The 16,167-nt window shown below is 37.1% G+C and overlaps 1 protein-coding gene across 9 annotated transcripts in view; it reads right to left on the reverse strand.

The window, feature by feature from the left end:
* Positions 1 to 4,334: 4,334 nt before the first annotated feature.
* Positions 4,335 to 16,167, reverse strand: part of RBPJ (recombination signal binding protein for immunoglobulin kappa J region) — a 153,763-nt gene continuing 141,930 nt past the window's right edge. For all 9 annotated transcript variants that reach the window (XM_040587983.1, XM_040587975.1, XM_040587955.1 and 6 more), the window contains 4 exons: positions 15,203 to 15,343; positions 10,151 to 10,306; positions 9,339 to 9,442; positions 4,335 to 8,530 (listed from right to left, as the gene is read on the reverse strand). In XM_040587983.1, coding sequence (XP_040443917.1) covers positions 8,215 to 8,530; positions 9,339 to 9,442; positions 10,151 to 10,306; positions 15,203 to 15,343 — 717 coding nt within the window. In that variant the 3' untranslated portion in view covers positions 4,335 to 8,214. The remainder of the gene's footprint in view (positions 8,531 to 9,338; positions 9,443 to 10,150; positions 10,307 to 15,202; positions 15,344 to 16,167) is intronic.

The following is a 16,167-nucleotide window of genomic DNA, read 5'->3' on the forward strand; positions in this document are numbered from 1 at the left end:
ATCTTTTCAGACCATTGTTGATTTGTATGTCTATTAAATCTCCAAAGTAAAACCATTTACCAAAAATTGATTTAGAAGTCCAATACTTTCTGAATGTGTGAAACTGAGATGACATCAACATCAGTCTCACAACTGATGTCATGGAATCAAGTGGAGTCTAAAACCCAGATGGCTCCTTAAACCCAGGCATGCTGTAGGAAGTAGTATGGATCAGCAAAATGACTGTCAAAACAGATCCACATGCCCACACAAAGGTTAATCTACATCTGGTCCTTCAGAAATAATTTAATTTGCTTGGAACTCTATTCTGAAATTTGTAATGACTCATCAGTAATCAGCACAGCACTGCCAGAAGACATTTTCATTTGGAAAAAAATAAACCAAACTCCTACTTGTCAAGCATTTTGTGCTAGTTACCTACTTTGTCAAGAAAAGATTTAATTATTCAAATTTTTTTGTAATGGTTTTGTATGGCATTCTGCTTTGTATTGCTGCAGATTGCCAGACTGTACCACCTTAGTAACTTACTTAATCGTAATGCTTGAAATGACTGTTGCACAAACCAGGCTGCAACACCGATAAAACCCAGGCAGGATAAAGGAACAATGGGACCGCTGACTTTCTTCCCTCAAAAGAAGTAGATGCTGTGTTAGAAACTGCATTGACAGCAAGAGGCAAATCTGCAGTTGCCTTGTCCGCATATTGAGGTGCTTGTTTTCTCAATCTTGCAAACAAAGAATTCCACAGAACTATGTTAAAGTGTGAGAAATTTAAAATTCTTGCCTTCAAAGGCAAAGCATAGAAACACCTTTTGTTAAGACCACAATATAAGTACATTAAAAAATATCAGCTGTACCATTTCCTAGCCTTATGATTTCTTTCATGTTGAAATCTAGTAGTGTTGCTGAATCTCTCACATTTTGGGGGAATTCCCAATTAGGTTTTCTAAGGCAGTAAATTCAATCACCATGAATCCTCTGTCTGCTCTTTCCCAATTTCCACAAAGTAAAATTGTTGGCAGTGAGAGGAACTGAAATGGAATTTGAAGCACACGTAACTGAAAACCAACAGAAAAAAATACAAGAATAGGAAAAAAACCCATAATTTAAAACATTATAGTAATAGATTACTGGCGACAAAAGCGAGCAGCGGAAGCCAAGAAGATACGAACCAACCATGTGTGTCTTTGGTGTTTTGTGTGTGTTTGTATATCTATACGGTGCTGCATGAGAGATGTTTATACAGGTAAAGTGTTCACACTGAACTAAACTCTGCAACTACATGCACATACAGAAGTATCATGCAACGTTTTCTTGGACAGAGAGAAAACCCCCAAGTCTGAAGTCACTGCTGTCATGTGATTGTGTATATGAACACACCAATGTGGCTCTGAGGATCACATCTCATTTCACAGCACAGATACCTGGGCTGGATTAGCTCTAAACAGATAAAGTACAGATTATCAACATCAAGAAGAAACACCAAACTGCCTTACTAAAAAAACCCCAAAACAAAGTCACTGGGCTCAAACTAGAATTAAACTCACTTGGAGATTTTAAGAACTAATTATTAAAACAGACAATTTTAAGACAGAAAACATGCTATGTACCGAGCTGTGCTTCTACCCTTTATACAACTGTTGAAGCTACTGTTCAAGCAGAACTATGAAGTTCTTAGATTCTGATGATATGGCCTGTAAGGCTGCGGTTTTTGTAACAAAATCCTTCCTTCTGCAAAGAATGGCCAATGGATTACAACTTATTATAAATGTCCTAATGCATTGGTATAGCTATCAACAAATGAATGCAGCTGCTATTATTTATTTGTATGTCAAGGGTCCCAAAGCCAAGTCACTCAGCAGAAGCTGAAGTAGAAAGTGAGAGATGGAGGTACGGCAGAGAAGTAGCTTGAATGACACAAGGTCCCACCCTGCCTGCAAAACACATCCGTAGGGATTCACAGAGGTGGAAATGGACAAATTTTCCAGTGAACAAATAGCAAACATAACAAAGGTGTTTTAATTATAGCCAGAGAAGATTTAAGGTTTTAATGAACATAGATGAGGGGGAAACATGACAGCAAATATAATTAAAAGATGAATAAGCAAATGATTTCTAAATTCAGATAAAGGCTCACAGGCACCTTTATGCAGTTCCAGATTACATGTATCATCTTCAGATAAAAGACCTACGGATCACTGAGGCCAGGTCTGTAGAAACTTCCATTCAATGTACCTACAAGCAGCTTAAATAACGTTTCTTTTTCTCCCACCCCACCCCACAACAGCAGAAACAGCAGAGAGATGACAGCACATATAAGTTACAGTTCACCTTATTTAACACCGACTCCTATCTTCTAAATTATGCAGAAAAATCTACACATTCTGAGAAAAACTGCAAACAAGGATCTTGAAAAGTAAGGGAACTGAGACTAGAATACACAGGCAATAGCGCATGGAAAAAATGACAGTAAATTCTTAACCATCATTTTCCACACTTGAAGGAGATGCTGAACCTGAAAGATGTCAGATTCAAAAGGTCTAATCAAATCTTTTTCAGACAGCAGTTGGCTTGCAAGTTTGTTTCTACAGAGAATCAAGACTTCCTCAACTTATTTCTCTTTAGCATAGATAATTAATGTTGATATTAACTACAAAAGTATTTTTAAGTAATACGGGCTGTAACTCTTCAAACTTTTTGGCCTCACACTAAGCATGTGTTACTGGATATCAGAGACAAATATCCTTTATGGACACACTAATTAAGCACATACAGGGTTTTTCTATCCTTCTCAGAAGCATGCAACTCCAACCTACACAGAGCACGGTGAAAGGTGAACTACCTGTCCCCATTCTGTAATTCTGAATGTTCTGGAATGGCATATATTGCATGTAATCCTCCAAATGAATCTTTTCGTCTAGCCAAATAATTTCACACCATTCTCCTTTTAATCCTCTACTCCAGATTTTAAAAGCATTTATTTTTGAGACTATCTATACAGCTAATTCCCAAGGTTTAGATGAAAAGATTTTTTTTCTATCTATAGTTCTTCATCTAAGACCAGCACCATCCCACCATACCGTTTCTTCCAGCTATACCAATACTAAAAGTTTAGCAAGTGACTCTGCTCTTTGCCAAAACCTCAGATCTTATTTCTATTCTGCTCCAGAAGAATCAATGTATCATTCCAGAAACAGACTGCAAGTCTTCAAAATAATTTTTAAATGTAATCTGCCCATACCGCCCATTTCAAACAGCAGAAGCTCTACCAGTGCTGAGTTTCTGGCTATTTTATGTGTCTTAATAACAATGGCACAGCATTCACCTTCGCAGATGTTTCAATGAAAATCTGTAAGCTTCTTTACAGTCAAATGTTCTCTATTTTCCAACGAAATTGCTCCCTCTCTTGCTCTTGCCACACCTTCTTAACAACCACTTCTGGCCCCTTCACAGTCTTATGGATAAACTAGTGCTTCTTCTATTAGTTTAACACAAAACTAGTACTGGTAGGTTTCTGCCATTCCACACTCTCTCTGCTGTGTCCACTTCCCACCTCAGAAACTTTTTTCAAGTGACTGTGTCACTTGTGCTTGCAAACTAAAAGAGTGCAGAGTGCGTAACTTCTAGTCATTCCTTATGGCTCTACTAGAGCATACTGTCAAAGCAAGAAACAAGCTAGCTTGCTACATTTCTAGTTCTAATTATTAACCAACTAAAAGAAATATCAATCTGCAACTAAGAAAAAGATGAAAACAGGTATACTAGTTGCAATAATAAAGTTACTGAAGTTAAACAAACACAGTTCATTTTTTCTTATTTAATAAATAATATAAAAAAGTGAACCTTTTTTTTTTTTTACATTATTGGAAAAAACAAGTTTCTTATCTAACTCCAGCAATAATACAACCAATAATGAAACCAATTAAGATTTTTGGGTGGACATTCCATATCCCGTTTAAAGCGGAGTCCAGTGTGCACAGCCTCATAACTACTGATGACTTTTCCACTCCTGGGGTTGGTGTTCTTTTGTGTTGTTCTGGTTCCATAGATGACCTCACTGTTCATTTGCATTAAACAACAACAACAAAAAAAAAAAAAAAACAAAAAGAAAAAAAAAAAGAAAAAAATCATATTCCTTGGTTAACAAAAACATGCCAAGTTTCAACACCTGGTCAAATCATAACTACTTTTATATCATCATACAGATGTTCAATTATGTTTGTAACATCAACAACAGTAACATGGCATTTTATCTTTAGCCTTGTAGAAAAAATTGCAAGCCGACAGCATAATGCACATACACACACAGAGTACACTTGACAAAAAACACTTTTATGTGGTTTACATTTCACTTTTATTTAAACCTCAAAACTGCCCATATTGCAGGGTTTTTCTTGATGAAATATGGAACTGAGCAATTAATTCTACAAAATTATGGTAAAAACTTGCTCATTTTTCTACCTTATTGCTAAGAAACTTTACAGGTGCACAGTTTGTAAAAATAACCCTTTTAAGACTGAATGTATACACATGCTACAGGATTTTAAAAAAAATTACATTAGCATAGCACCTCCAGATGGGGCAAATGCAGTGCTGAACACAGAAAGAATGTTTACAAAGTTAGAACTGCTCATTTATTTTACAGCTTCTAAAGGGAAGAAATTGTTCAGTCCTAAAAGGGTTAAGTAGAAACCCTAATATACTTCTTTTTCTAACAAAGCTGCCACTCAATCCCACAGTACAGTGCTTGAAAACAAAGTCAAAAGTCTGGCACAGGAAAGTATAAACATTTGTTCAGTACTCATAAACAGCTGCTTTTGAAAGAAAGTAAATAATATGGTTAATAATTGAAGAGCATCTTAGTTTCAAGTTGGACACCTCTATGGAGTCATTTAATCTACAAGTGGGTAGCTTCCAACAGACAATTTGTTCCACTTGGCATTAATGTTCTGTATATGGGGAATTTGCTGATTTATGTCTTGAGTTCATGTCTTTTCAGGTAACCATTCTGATCTTACAAGTCTGTGCAATAGAAGTAGTACAGAATACCATTATTGACACAGTTGTGGGATACCCTCAGGGCAAGTAATTTGGAAAAACATCAGCAGCAGATTATTAAAGTTTATGCTAGTGTTGAACTCTGAAATGCAGTTCCAAACAAATGAAAACAAAAGAAGGCATAGCTAAATTAGAGCACTTAATCTGCTTTTTCTTCCTACAGTTGGAAATATAACAACATTCTGAACACAGACAATCTCTATGTATATAGAATTAACAGCAGACTTAACAGCTAGACTTGAACAGCTAACAGCTTCATACTGAAACGTACTAGAAGTAGTTTTATCAAAATCTTGAGATATTGTTAATATAATGGAAATTGATTAACAGCTCACAAGGCCAATAAATGTAACAGTATCACCCCACAGGAAAAAGTTCAGGAAGATAATGTATCTGAACAACTGGACATCTTAAACACAGTAAGAACCTGGAAGACCATTTCTGTACTATAGAATAACTACTGGCAACAATGGAGCCACAAGCCCAAGGGAAAAATGGTGTTATTAAAATGATCTTGTAAGCAGAACTTAATAGTCTCTTCTTCTCACCCACTTGGCTGTAGTGTGTAGAACAGCAGAAATCAGGCTAAGTCGTTATGTTCTTTACAAGTCAAGGAATATTTACCTATTGGGCAAAGTCACTGCAAGTAAAGAAACTGAATATAAAAAGTATTGCATTTATATGTAAAAATTTTAAAACAATGAGTATAAAAGCATGTGTCAAGTTCTGAAAAGCTATTTTAAATAGTCTTTGAAGGTTAAAAGGCTTGTTATGGTTTGCCTACTCTGTGTGTATCATAGTTTGTTCTTGAATACCCTCTAAATCTGATAAATATATCACTTATTTTAATTCTCAGTCTAATTAGTGATGAAAATCCGTGGCTTTTGAATTAAGCCGTACTGTAAGATACTTATGTGTTTCTAATAAAAACACTGTGAAATGATTCCTGCCACACACAATTAAAACAAAATTTTATAGCACATACAAAGGTAAACAGATTTGCAAGTAAATGCCAGTAAACAGTTTAACACAGAGATAAGGCCACAATGAATTCTGCCCTTGGTCACTGGAACGGATATGAGGTGAGGCAGTATTCACTAGTGTTAAGAACCAGCATTGTGACTATGTCATGGGGCTAAGTATGAAGGCCTGTGGTAGAATACAAGCACATTTTAGAAGGACAGTGGCACTGATTCTACTATTGGCTAAATATGCTTTATAACCAATTTCTTCCTTTAACTACATTGTTTCCACATATGCCACGGAGCACTAAAGCGAACAAGTAGAATGGAGCATCAGTACACAAATATGGTGCAGAGACAGTGCTTCAAAATGGTGGTGGGTCTCTGAACTGGAATAAGTGGTCAGAAATAAAAACCCTATGAAAACTGTCAACAGATAAGCTTGTAAGCAATGCACTGTAGGAAGCCACAGGTTCACATTTACACAGCAGTTCTGACTTTTACTTCGGGGTATAGAAGAGGCTGAACACACCATAAAATTTGTATTTTGGCTTTTAAAGAGGAAGATCCCACTATCAGAACTTGTCCTATGAGTCTATGCCTAGTTCTGTGACTACAAAGGAACTACTGGGGTATACTTTCCAATACAAATGAAGCAGGCAGGTCTACAAGGAGAGACAAAACATGGCAGAGTCAAAATGAAAAACAAATGCAACAACCAACGAAGTCAAAGTGCAAATGAGCCTTGAATTTATGATGGAGAGAAGACCTGAATGTTGCACAAGCTGTTGGCAGGGAGAGAGAAACCCACAGGAAATAAGGATGGGAAGAGCTGACATCTTCATAGTGCTTTTACAATTTTCTATTTGCCCATTTCTAAGTAATAAAATTTACTTCTAGTTATTATGGTATGATCACTTCACAATGAAAGCACGTTCTCAATACAAGTGTTACACCAAAGTCTGGCCTAATTTACTGAACAGTATGAAGAAAAACATGCTTGTTGTGATTCTTAAGTGATGAAGGGCATCACCTACCAATCCCATTTGTAGCACACACTTCTCATGGTACTTTAGTTACATGCCAACAAGACAGAAGACATGCTGCCAAATGAAGTTATTGGGAACATTCCATTTTTGAAATAAAACATTTAACTTACACTTAATACAAATTATGTACAAGATTAGAAAAACCTGAACAGATCCTGAAACACTTTCAGATGTAATATGACTGAACAAGGAAGAGGGGAGTAACCCAGTAACAACCCTTCAGAAACACCAACGTATGCTTGTGACATGAACAATCATTAATATGACTGCTTGAGATGCCACTTTAAAAAAACCTCAGGTAATGTTAGAACCTCATGAATTATCACTATAAATACATATTTAAAAAAGAAAAACAGAAATAACTATTAACAATGACTGAAAACAGAGCACTAAAGTTAACATACATTGCATGTATTGCAGGCAAGGCAGAGGCATTTTTTTTAAAGCTTTTGCACAGACTTCATATAATCTTAAAAAAAATATGCTGGCCTTTACAAGGTTCTACTTGCTGAAATAAAAACAATTTCAGTTCATAAAAAGTCACAAGACTTCAGTTTAAAAAAAGGAACAGTTCCAGCCACAGACCAAAAATATATATATTTTTTTAAAACTGGAAGAGTATGGTAATTAGATTATACAAGCATGGTCAGGCTTGGAACCTGAATATACTTCAGAGCAAAAGCTCAGAGGAAAAAAAAATATAAACTATTTGGTAACAAAAGTGTACTATATGTTGTGATACAAAAAAGGTATGGTGAAAATGTACCTTTTATACTAAAGCTTATACAAGTTCCTTGGTCCATAAAAACTATGTTGTATTCATGTTTTCTAGTTTGCTCAACATGTATCCCAGCCACATTTTTTGTTTCTTGCCCATTAAAAAAAACACAGCTGAAAAATAGATTTTCAATAAAGTTCTTATGTTTCGGATGTTTTTGCTTTTTTTTTGTTGGTTTTTTTTTGTGTGTGGGTTTTTGTTTGTTTTTATTGTGGCTTCTATATTTAAGGATCAGCACTTGCAGGTAACAAGGTTCAAATAGTATCACCTAAAAGTAAAAGGTGTTTTCCCATGAAACCACAAAAATTGTTCAGTTCTCTTGAATGTAGCACTTGAAAGTCAGTTAAAGTCCAGGCAAACAACAGTAGTTAGGAAACTACAGTTGCTGTGGATGATGTGACATTGGTTGGATTTGTGCTGACGTTTGTGTAACTTCCCTCGCTGTTTGTATTTGTTTCACTGGAAGCCATAAGGCTTGAGTTGGCTCTGAGGATTGCTCCAGCAGCACTGCAGTGTGGTCGTGGCCCTGGTTCCGGTGTGTATGTAAAGGTAAGGCTGGTGGAGTAAATGATGCCATCATTACGGACCAAAGTTACTGGAACCTGGACTGGCTGACGGACCCACCTCCAACCCTCTCGAAATGCAGAAATGTCTGGTACAACACATAACATGCTCTCTGCGCATCTGAAAAACAGGAGAGTCAACTGAGCATAATAAAACTTAAGCTTAAAGAATAGAACAGAATAGTTCAGTTGGAAGGGACCTACAATGACCAATCTAGTCCTACTGCCTGACCACTTCAGGGCTGACCGAAAGTTAAAACCTATTATATAAAGGGCATTGTTCAAATGCCTCTTAAACACTGACGGGCTTGGGGCATCAACCACCCCTCCAGGAAGCCTGTCGCAGTGTTTGACCACCCTCAGTAAAAACACGTATCCTAAGGTCTAGTCTGAACCTTCCCTAGGCACAGCTTTGAACCATTCCCACACATCCTGGCACAGGATCCCAGGGAGCAGAGCTCAGCACCTCTCTCTCCACTTCCTCTCCTCAACAAGCTGCAGAGAGCAATGAAGTCGCCCCTCAGCCTCCTTTTCTCCAGACCAGCCAAACCCTGAGTCCTCAGCTGCTCCTCACAGGGCACGCCCTCCAGCCCTTCACCAGCTTTGTTGCCCTCCTCTGGACAAATTCAAGCACTTTCACATCTTTCTTAAATTGTGGGGCTAGAACTGCAAGAAATACTCACGGTGAGGCTGCACCAATGCTAAATACAGTGGGATAACCACCTCTTCCAACTAGCTGGATGCAGTTTGCCCGCTTGGCTGCCAGGGCACGCTGCTTGACTCATATTGAAAACCTGCTGTCAACCAGCACTCCCTGATCCCTTTCTGCAGGGCAAAAAGTATACGCTTGAGTGTATACACATGAGTATACACTCTTCAAAACATCCAGTAAAACGTAATCACCATAAAAGTAGTAGGAAATACTGTACCTGTACATGGTTTCAGCTTCCACATCCCCAAACCAGACACGTAAATTTGGAGTGAAGTTCTGTCCTGTAAGTTCCAACATTGCTACATCCCCGCCACCATTCAACTGGAAAGAAAGTGAATAGAAAAAAGAAGAAAATCCATAGAAAAACATGTATTAATAAAACACACATACACACACACTGAAAAAAAACAGAAAATTTTTTTTCACATGTGTACAAGAACAGTAAAGGGTGCTGTTTCTATCTGCTGGATAAAACTGAAAGAAACACACCTACACAACTGAACTGTAAATTAACACATCTAAACAATACTACCAATTAATTTAATATCGTGAAGGAATGTCAAAGTTTTGATAGTGGCCACTTAGAAGTCAACAAACAAGGCTCAGAAAATGAAGAACAAAGAATCTTTCAGAGAATGCGTTAGGGAAGCTTCAAGTTTTTCCATAGTAGGATGCTGATTTTCTTAATAACGTTTCTGTCTGGCCTCCCTTTGATCTCTAATTGGCTGTTTTAAGATCCAAAATCAATTTCTATATAATCAAACAGAAGTCCTAAGGATATCACTACCACAGTATTTTAAGAAAACCTTCTTAATGTATAGAACAATATTAATATTATTCCTATGATGCGTATGCTCACATATCTGAAATGTAGGTAAGAAAAATTATGGCAACAAACTAATGTTCCTATTTATAAAGCTAGAAGTATGTTTTCCTACAGTATTCCACAAAGGTACCATGGAGGTTAAATCAGTATGACAAAAATAATCTCACATAAAAGAGTTCATTAAAAAAACCCAACAAACTTACCTGAAGACTTTCTACAACAGGCACAGGTGTCACTGGAGCATGGACCGGTCCCATCCCCTCATAAAATGTGTATTCTGCTTTATCTGTGCTAATGATTGTCCAAGAAGCTCCATCATTAATCATTTCTTTATTTGGTTCTTTTGGGCATGGAGTGGCCTTAGAAAGAAAGAAAAGGTTTAAATCTGGCCTGCAGAATCATTTGCCAAGTCAGAGAGCTAAAAACAAACTCAGCCAGTAACAATGTCTATTATTTCAAAAACATGTTTCCGTATGTTTTTCCTCTAACAAAATGACCTAGAGAACCAGACACATACATTTCAGCAAAACTAGTAGAGATTTAAAACTTGTGAGAACACTCTAACTCTAACTCTCATTTAGGATACTGTCCCCTCTCCAATCTTCTGTTTATTGAGTTTTATTTTAGTTCAGCTTTCGAAGTTTTAATGTTATTCAATAGCCATAAATCAACAAACTAGAGCAACTAGAAGTAGCTACTTCAAAACAGATCTTACTAACACAAAGTGACTAAAACAGCTACAGGCTGAAGTGGAATACTTTTCATTAGTTATGATTTACATCTGGCCAAGTTCTTTTTTTTTTTTTTTTTTAGAGAGTCCTTCACCATCCACAAGATGATGGAAAGCACAAGCTTATATTTCAGTGTACGTGCAAAGACAGGGGAGAGAAGTTGAAATGACAACCTTGCAAATCATAAACTTTCACTTTCTTCTTGTAAATATTACTAGATTAGTATACAAACATAGACAGAAAATACACTGACAACTATTTATGGCAACAAAAGCGTCTCTGAACAATTCCGTCATCTAGCAACCAATAAGTAAATTGTGTATAGGTTAAACACAGGAAAAGAGGAAAAAAGGACTAAAAAATTCTAACTTTAATATCTAAATTCTGTTTTCTTCCATTAAGCTTTAAGGATATCTAAGTACATAACTATAACCTTCACTCTTCAAAACTGTTAGATGAACTTCAATTAGCACAACTTTACTGGTTCAGCTGAAAGGAAGTTAAGATCAAAGCTGCATTCTCATGTGGACTCTTCATTCCAGTATCATCATGTAAAAAAGCACTACGAACAGCTTGCAAGGGAAGTATGCAACAGGGATAGTATCTACAGATCTTTCCAAGCTCAAGACCTAACTGATATTTTTATTAGAAAAATATGGAGCTTCTAAATTACTAGCCCAACTTCAAAAGTGGAACTGCTGTATACTATTTCGATGCATGACATTTTTCTTACTGGTTGACTACAATTCCTGCTGGCACAGATGACATACTTCAGCTCATAACAAACAAAACCATGGATATCACAAATGTACAAGGTTGTACAGGTACAAGATCCTTGACTGGTTTCTTCAGATCTCCTAAACCCCTGCCACAAAGCCGACGGAAAACGCCACAGAATTTGTTCTGAAAGTCCTGCTACATCAAGAATTTTTTCAGTAACACATTACTCCTTCTCTCAGAGAAATCCTTGAAAGATTATGATTCCTCTTCTAGAGAAGCATTGCTTCTTGTCACTTCCAAATACAGCAGTTGACCTCCAGGCCCTCCCCGTCCCCTTCTTTCCTTTCAGAACTAAACTTTCTCAACAGGTGGCACTGGAAGACTGAAATGCCTTACCACCATGCTTAGTACCTCATGTTTTGACAGGCTTCACATGGAGGCAGGATGGGAAACAAACAATTGCGTAACATTAACAGATAAAGGATTGAATTCCCCAGGAAATGGTAAATGCAAGGACAAAGACAAAAGGAATGCAAGGAATAGAATATACTTAGATCTAAAAAAAACCCCTCAAACAACCAAAAACAACTAAACCCTTCCCCCCCCCCAAAAAAAAAAAACCCTCAAGAAAGCTCTACATCAAAGGATATTGAAAAAATGAAGTCATAATGGATTAGAAAAAGTTGTAAGGTTTTGGTTTTGTTTAAATATAAAGCTAATTAAAGGAAAGCAAGAAGGAAAAGGTAGAACTTAACAGTCATTCTTATTTTCAAATGCACAACAGCCAACTGCACAGTCCCCTCCTGACGTTTTGTTGTTGCAGTGATTTTTATTCAATGTCATCACCAGCGTACTGATAAAGTCAAATCTTCGACCTTCTGCCTGATCCTAAGTTTTTCAGGTAGTTAAATGCAGTTACAATTGCAAGTATGTTATATCCAGAAGAGCATCAAAATGAACACAAAGGGCAAAAAAGTGGTAATGAGTTTCAATTTAGATAAAAGTGAGGTTTCTAAAGAAAAAAAATCTGTAAGCCATGCCCATAAAATACTGAACTTGGAACCAGTAGTTACAACTCAGGATCCTGGAGTCATCACTAAATCTTCTGAAATCATCGGCTCAATGTGAAGTGGCAGCACAATGTTGGACACCCATCAGAAAAAACTATTGAGAATAAGGTATCAAGTATTATTTTGCCAATGTAAATCCTTTGTTCATCTAATTCTGGAATATAGTTCTGGTCTCCTTGTCTAAGAAAGCCACAGTGACAAAACATACAGAAGGGGCAACCAAAATCACCAAGTAGCTGCTAACTTTATGAGAAGAAATTGAAAAGACCGACTCTAATTTGGAGAGAAGAAATTAAGATGTTGATGGGTAAGGTGAATGTAGAAGTTGCTCGCTAAATCCTGCAAAACTGGAACTAGGAATCACTCACAGAAACTGTCAAATCATCGAAAACAAATACAGCAAAAGTTTAGTAGACAGACGACAGGAAATGTCTTGAACTATCTGCTGCAGAATACTGCAGTGAAAGCAAGCATCAGTAATTTCAAAAGGAATCAAACCGATGGATGCATCTACAAAATTATACTAAAAGATACAAGTCAGGGATGCAGCCCTTTAATACAGTGAGTATGGGTGCTGGCAGAGTACAACTGCATAAAGCAACCAGGTCTGCCCACTTCTTGTAAGCGCCACCCCGTATGGCTGCTGCTAGACATCGATACAGACTGTACACTGATCCAGTATGGCATTATTTATATACTTTCTGTATTCCACACAATACATGGACATCTTTAAAGAGAGATCTGGCTGGAACTTCAGCAACTGAATTTCAAGGTTTTTGTATGTTCATACTGACCTGCTGACTTTCTACAGCCTCTCTGCCTCAAGCCTCTAAGGTCTTTATATTGGGCTATTTCCATTCACCCAAGAGAAACCTCTCACCCCAAAGGAAAGTCTGGTGTTTGTTGTTTTTTGGGTTTGGGTTGGTTGGTTTTTTTTTGTTGTTGTTGTTTTGTTTTTTTTTACAGTGACCACAGTTTGTCTAGACTCTTATTATATGAACTATATTCAACAGTAAATGCTTAAGAGTAGGCAGGTGAAAGATGCTACACATGCCTGTTTTTCTGGTCTTGGTCTTCTGGTCCAAAGGAAAAAATGGATAAAATGGAATTTCTCTCCTGCCACTGGTAGAAAGAGTTCATCTTCCATCGTGATTTCACTTACCAAAGAGTGGTAACAGCCCAACATCCAAGTTAACAGATTTTATTGAACAAGTTGAAGCAGCAGGTACCTACTCCACTCAAAGAACTCTTAATAGTGGGCTGTCTCTTTATTTAAACCCTACCCATGTGGAAAGTTCAAAGCTCTTATCAGACTGGGTACCATAAGCGCTGCAGAAAATGTAGAGTGGCAGGATGTCCTGGTAGTCCCACAGGCAATTCCAAGATGCTGAGCTAAGGCAGCTGTCAGAGAAGCAGGAGTTGTTTCTTCATTCAGCCCTTCCCATAAAGTACTTCGAGAAAGATCAAACAGTAAGGCTGATTCTGAGTTACTGCAGCTCCCATTTCAGAGATTTCTCTTTTTGACAAAGGTCTGCTCTCCTTTACAAGAACATATACTGATAGATATAACTCTGCTATATGCTGTGGGTAGAACCAACAGATCTGGTCCCTTCTGAGCTTCATGATTATGTTTCCTGAAATATGAACAAAGCTTCTCATATTTTCTTCCCATTGTCCCAATTCAGGATAGACATCAACTGAGCCTTTACCAATCCTTTTTAAATTAAGGGAAATCTTTAAAAAGTTAGCTTCCCCCTTTCCTACCTCTGCCTTTCTTACCCAAGAAGCTACCGCTGTTCTCCTAAGGAATTCCCAAGTCTTTCCTGAGTGTGGCTATCTTCCTGGAACACAACATTCTCTCTCAACACCCTTTGCTATTTGAGCCGCTCTGGATGTTTAAAGAAAACTGCAATACTTAGGTAGGTAGGCCTGGACTTCATCACAGTCTTGTTACTCTATGGGAATCACCATGCTGAAAGTCTGCTAAAATCATGCTAACATATATGAGGCTAAACCCAAAACTTGTTAGTATACTGTATAAGCCAGTATAAGCCATCAGAACAATTGTACACTATGGTATTGCTTTTTGGTTGTGTGTTTAGGTTTGTTGTTTTGGGTTTTTTTATAGCTTTCCCTAGGGGCTCTTTCCTGTTACAGTAACTTAAGGATATTTTTCTCCACCTGCTGGAGAAACAAATACTTGAAGACTGAGACAGCTACACTCTTTACAGACAAATCAAATTTCTGTGGCTTTACAAATTACTGTGGTCAACTGCCGTAGCAGTCTATGCTTATAATCTTAGCCAAGAGCAAGACAATACAACTCTTCTAAGCCCATAATGAAATAAGACTATCGTGAAGTGTATTGTTTCCTATTTGCTGTAACCTAGAAATGGACACACAAGTGGTGCAATTCCACTGGCATATGTCAACATGTTAAGCCACAGTATCACCACTGCATGCACAAGTTACTAGTGTGCTTCCATTTCTTCCACTGGAGAAAACAGAATTCATTGTCTACACTGACACAGAAGAAGATTATGAGGAAAGAAAATCAGATTTGGAAAGGGACAGATAAAGTTTGTTGCTTTTCATCCTCTGTTTTTTCAAAACAAAAATATTAAGACACATTCAAAACCAACTGTAAAACTGGCATTCGTACATACATTGGGATTATTTGGGAAAACTTTGCAACCATGCTTCTCATCTATTGAAATAGTTTTAAACAACTCACTTGAAACTGGATTATTCTCTCCTGGGAAAGGCACAAATACATTCTCTCAGTGTCTTTAAGGTAAAATGCACATTTATGGAGCTGCGATACTGGATCATCTGCATCCAATAACGCTGTTTGTTTATCTACTTTTCGAATTATCTGTGAATGAAAATTATACATATATATTTAGGACAATTTCTGTACTTCATTACAGTTGAGATTACATATGTACTGTTAGTAAAGCAAGTGAAAGGTTTGGTGTTGGGTTCCCCCCCCCCCAATTTCCATGTCTCCTGCTTAAAAACCAACATTAGATTCATAAATCTCAATGCTTTTGAAACAAGAACACAACATTGAAGTGACAGTACTACACCTTCAATGTGCTGCATGCCTGTCTGTCTTAGCCCTTTTGCTATAAAAGTGGGGAAGAAACTTCAAGCTTCATTAAAATCTACTTTTGTTCCATCCCTTGGTACAAAAGAGCAGCAGGTGAAGTATGAATACACTTCTACAGAAGCTTCCACCACTAACAGCATCAACAACATTCTGTGGCAGACTGGTTGCTAAATGAGGAGAGTTAAAAATAAGGAGGTATTGAGATGTCCTTAAGTACAGTCTTGCAAATAAAACAATCATAGTGTATCTTAACAATAGTTTTCATGAAATTTCATTAATTACCTAAAGACAACTGCAAAGAAAGTTGTTCCTTACGTCTGGAAGTTCAGTGAAAAAGTATCTGCTGACTTAATTCAGATGTGCTACACTAATTTATTTTTTTAAATTAAAGAAGTTAATCCCTTACAGAAAGTGGAAAGCTGTAGTTTGGAATTCTACCTCAACTTCTAGAAAAAAAGTTTAATACTTCATTTTATGCAACATCAGCAGAAGCAGCAGCCAAAGTGTTTGAAGATTTCTAAGCCGACAATCAGAAAGCCAACCATGTCCTCTGGGATTTCTAACGATAATAAATGGCATTATTAGCA

Source organism: Falco naumanni, chromosome 1, assembly GCF_017639655.2.
Source record: "Falco naumanni isolate bFalNau1 chromosome 1, bFalNau1.pat, whole genome shotgun sequence".
Classification (NCBI taxonomy): Eukaryota; Metazoa; Chordata; class Aves; order Falconiformes; family Falconidae; genus Falco; species Falco naumanni.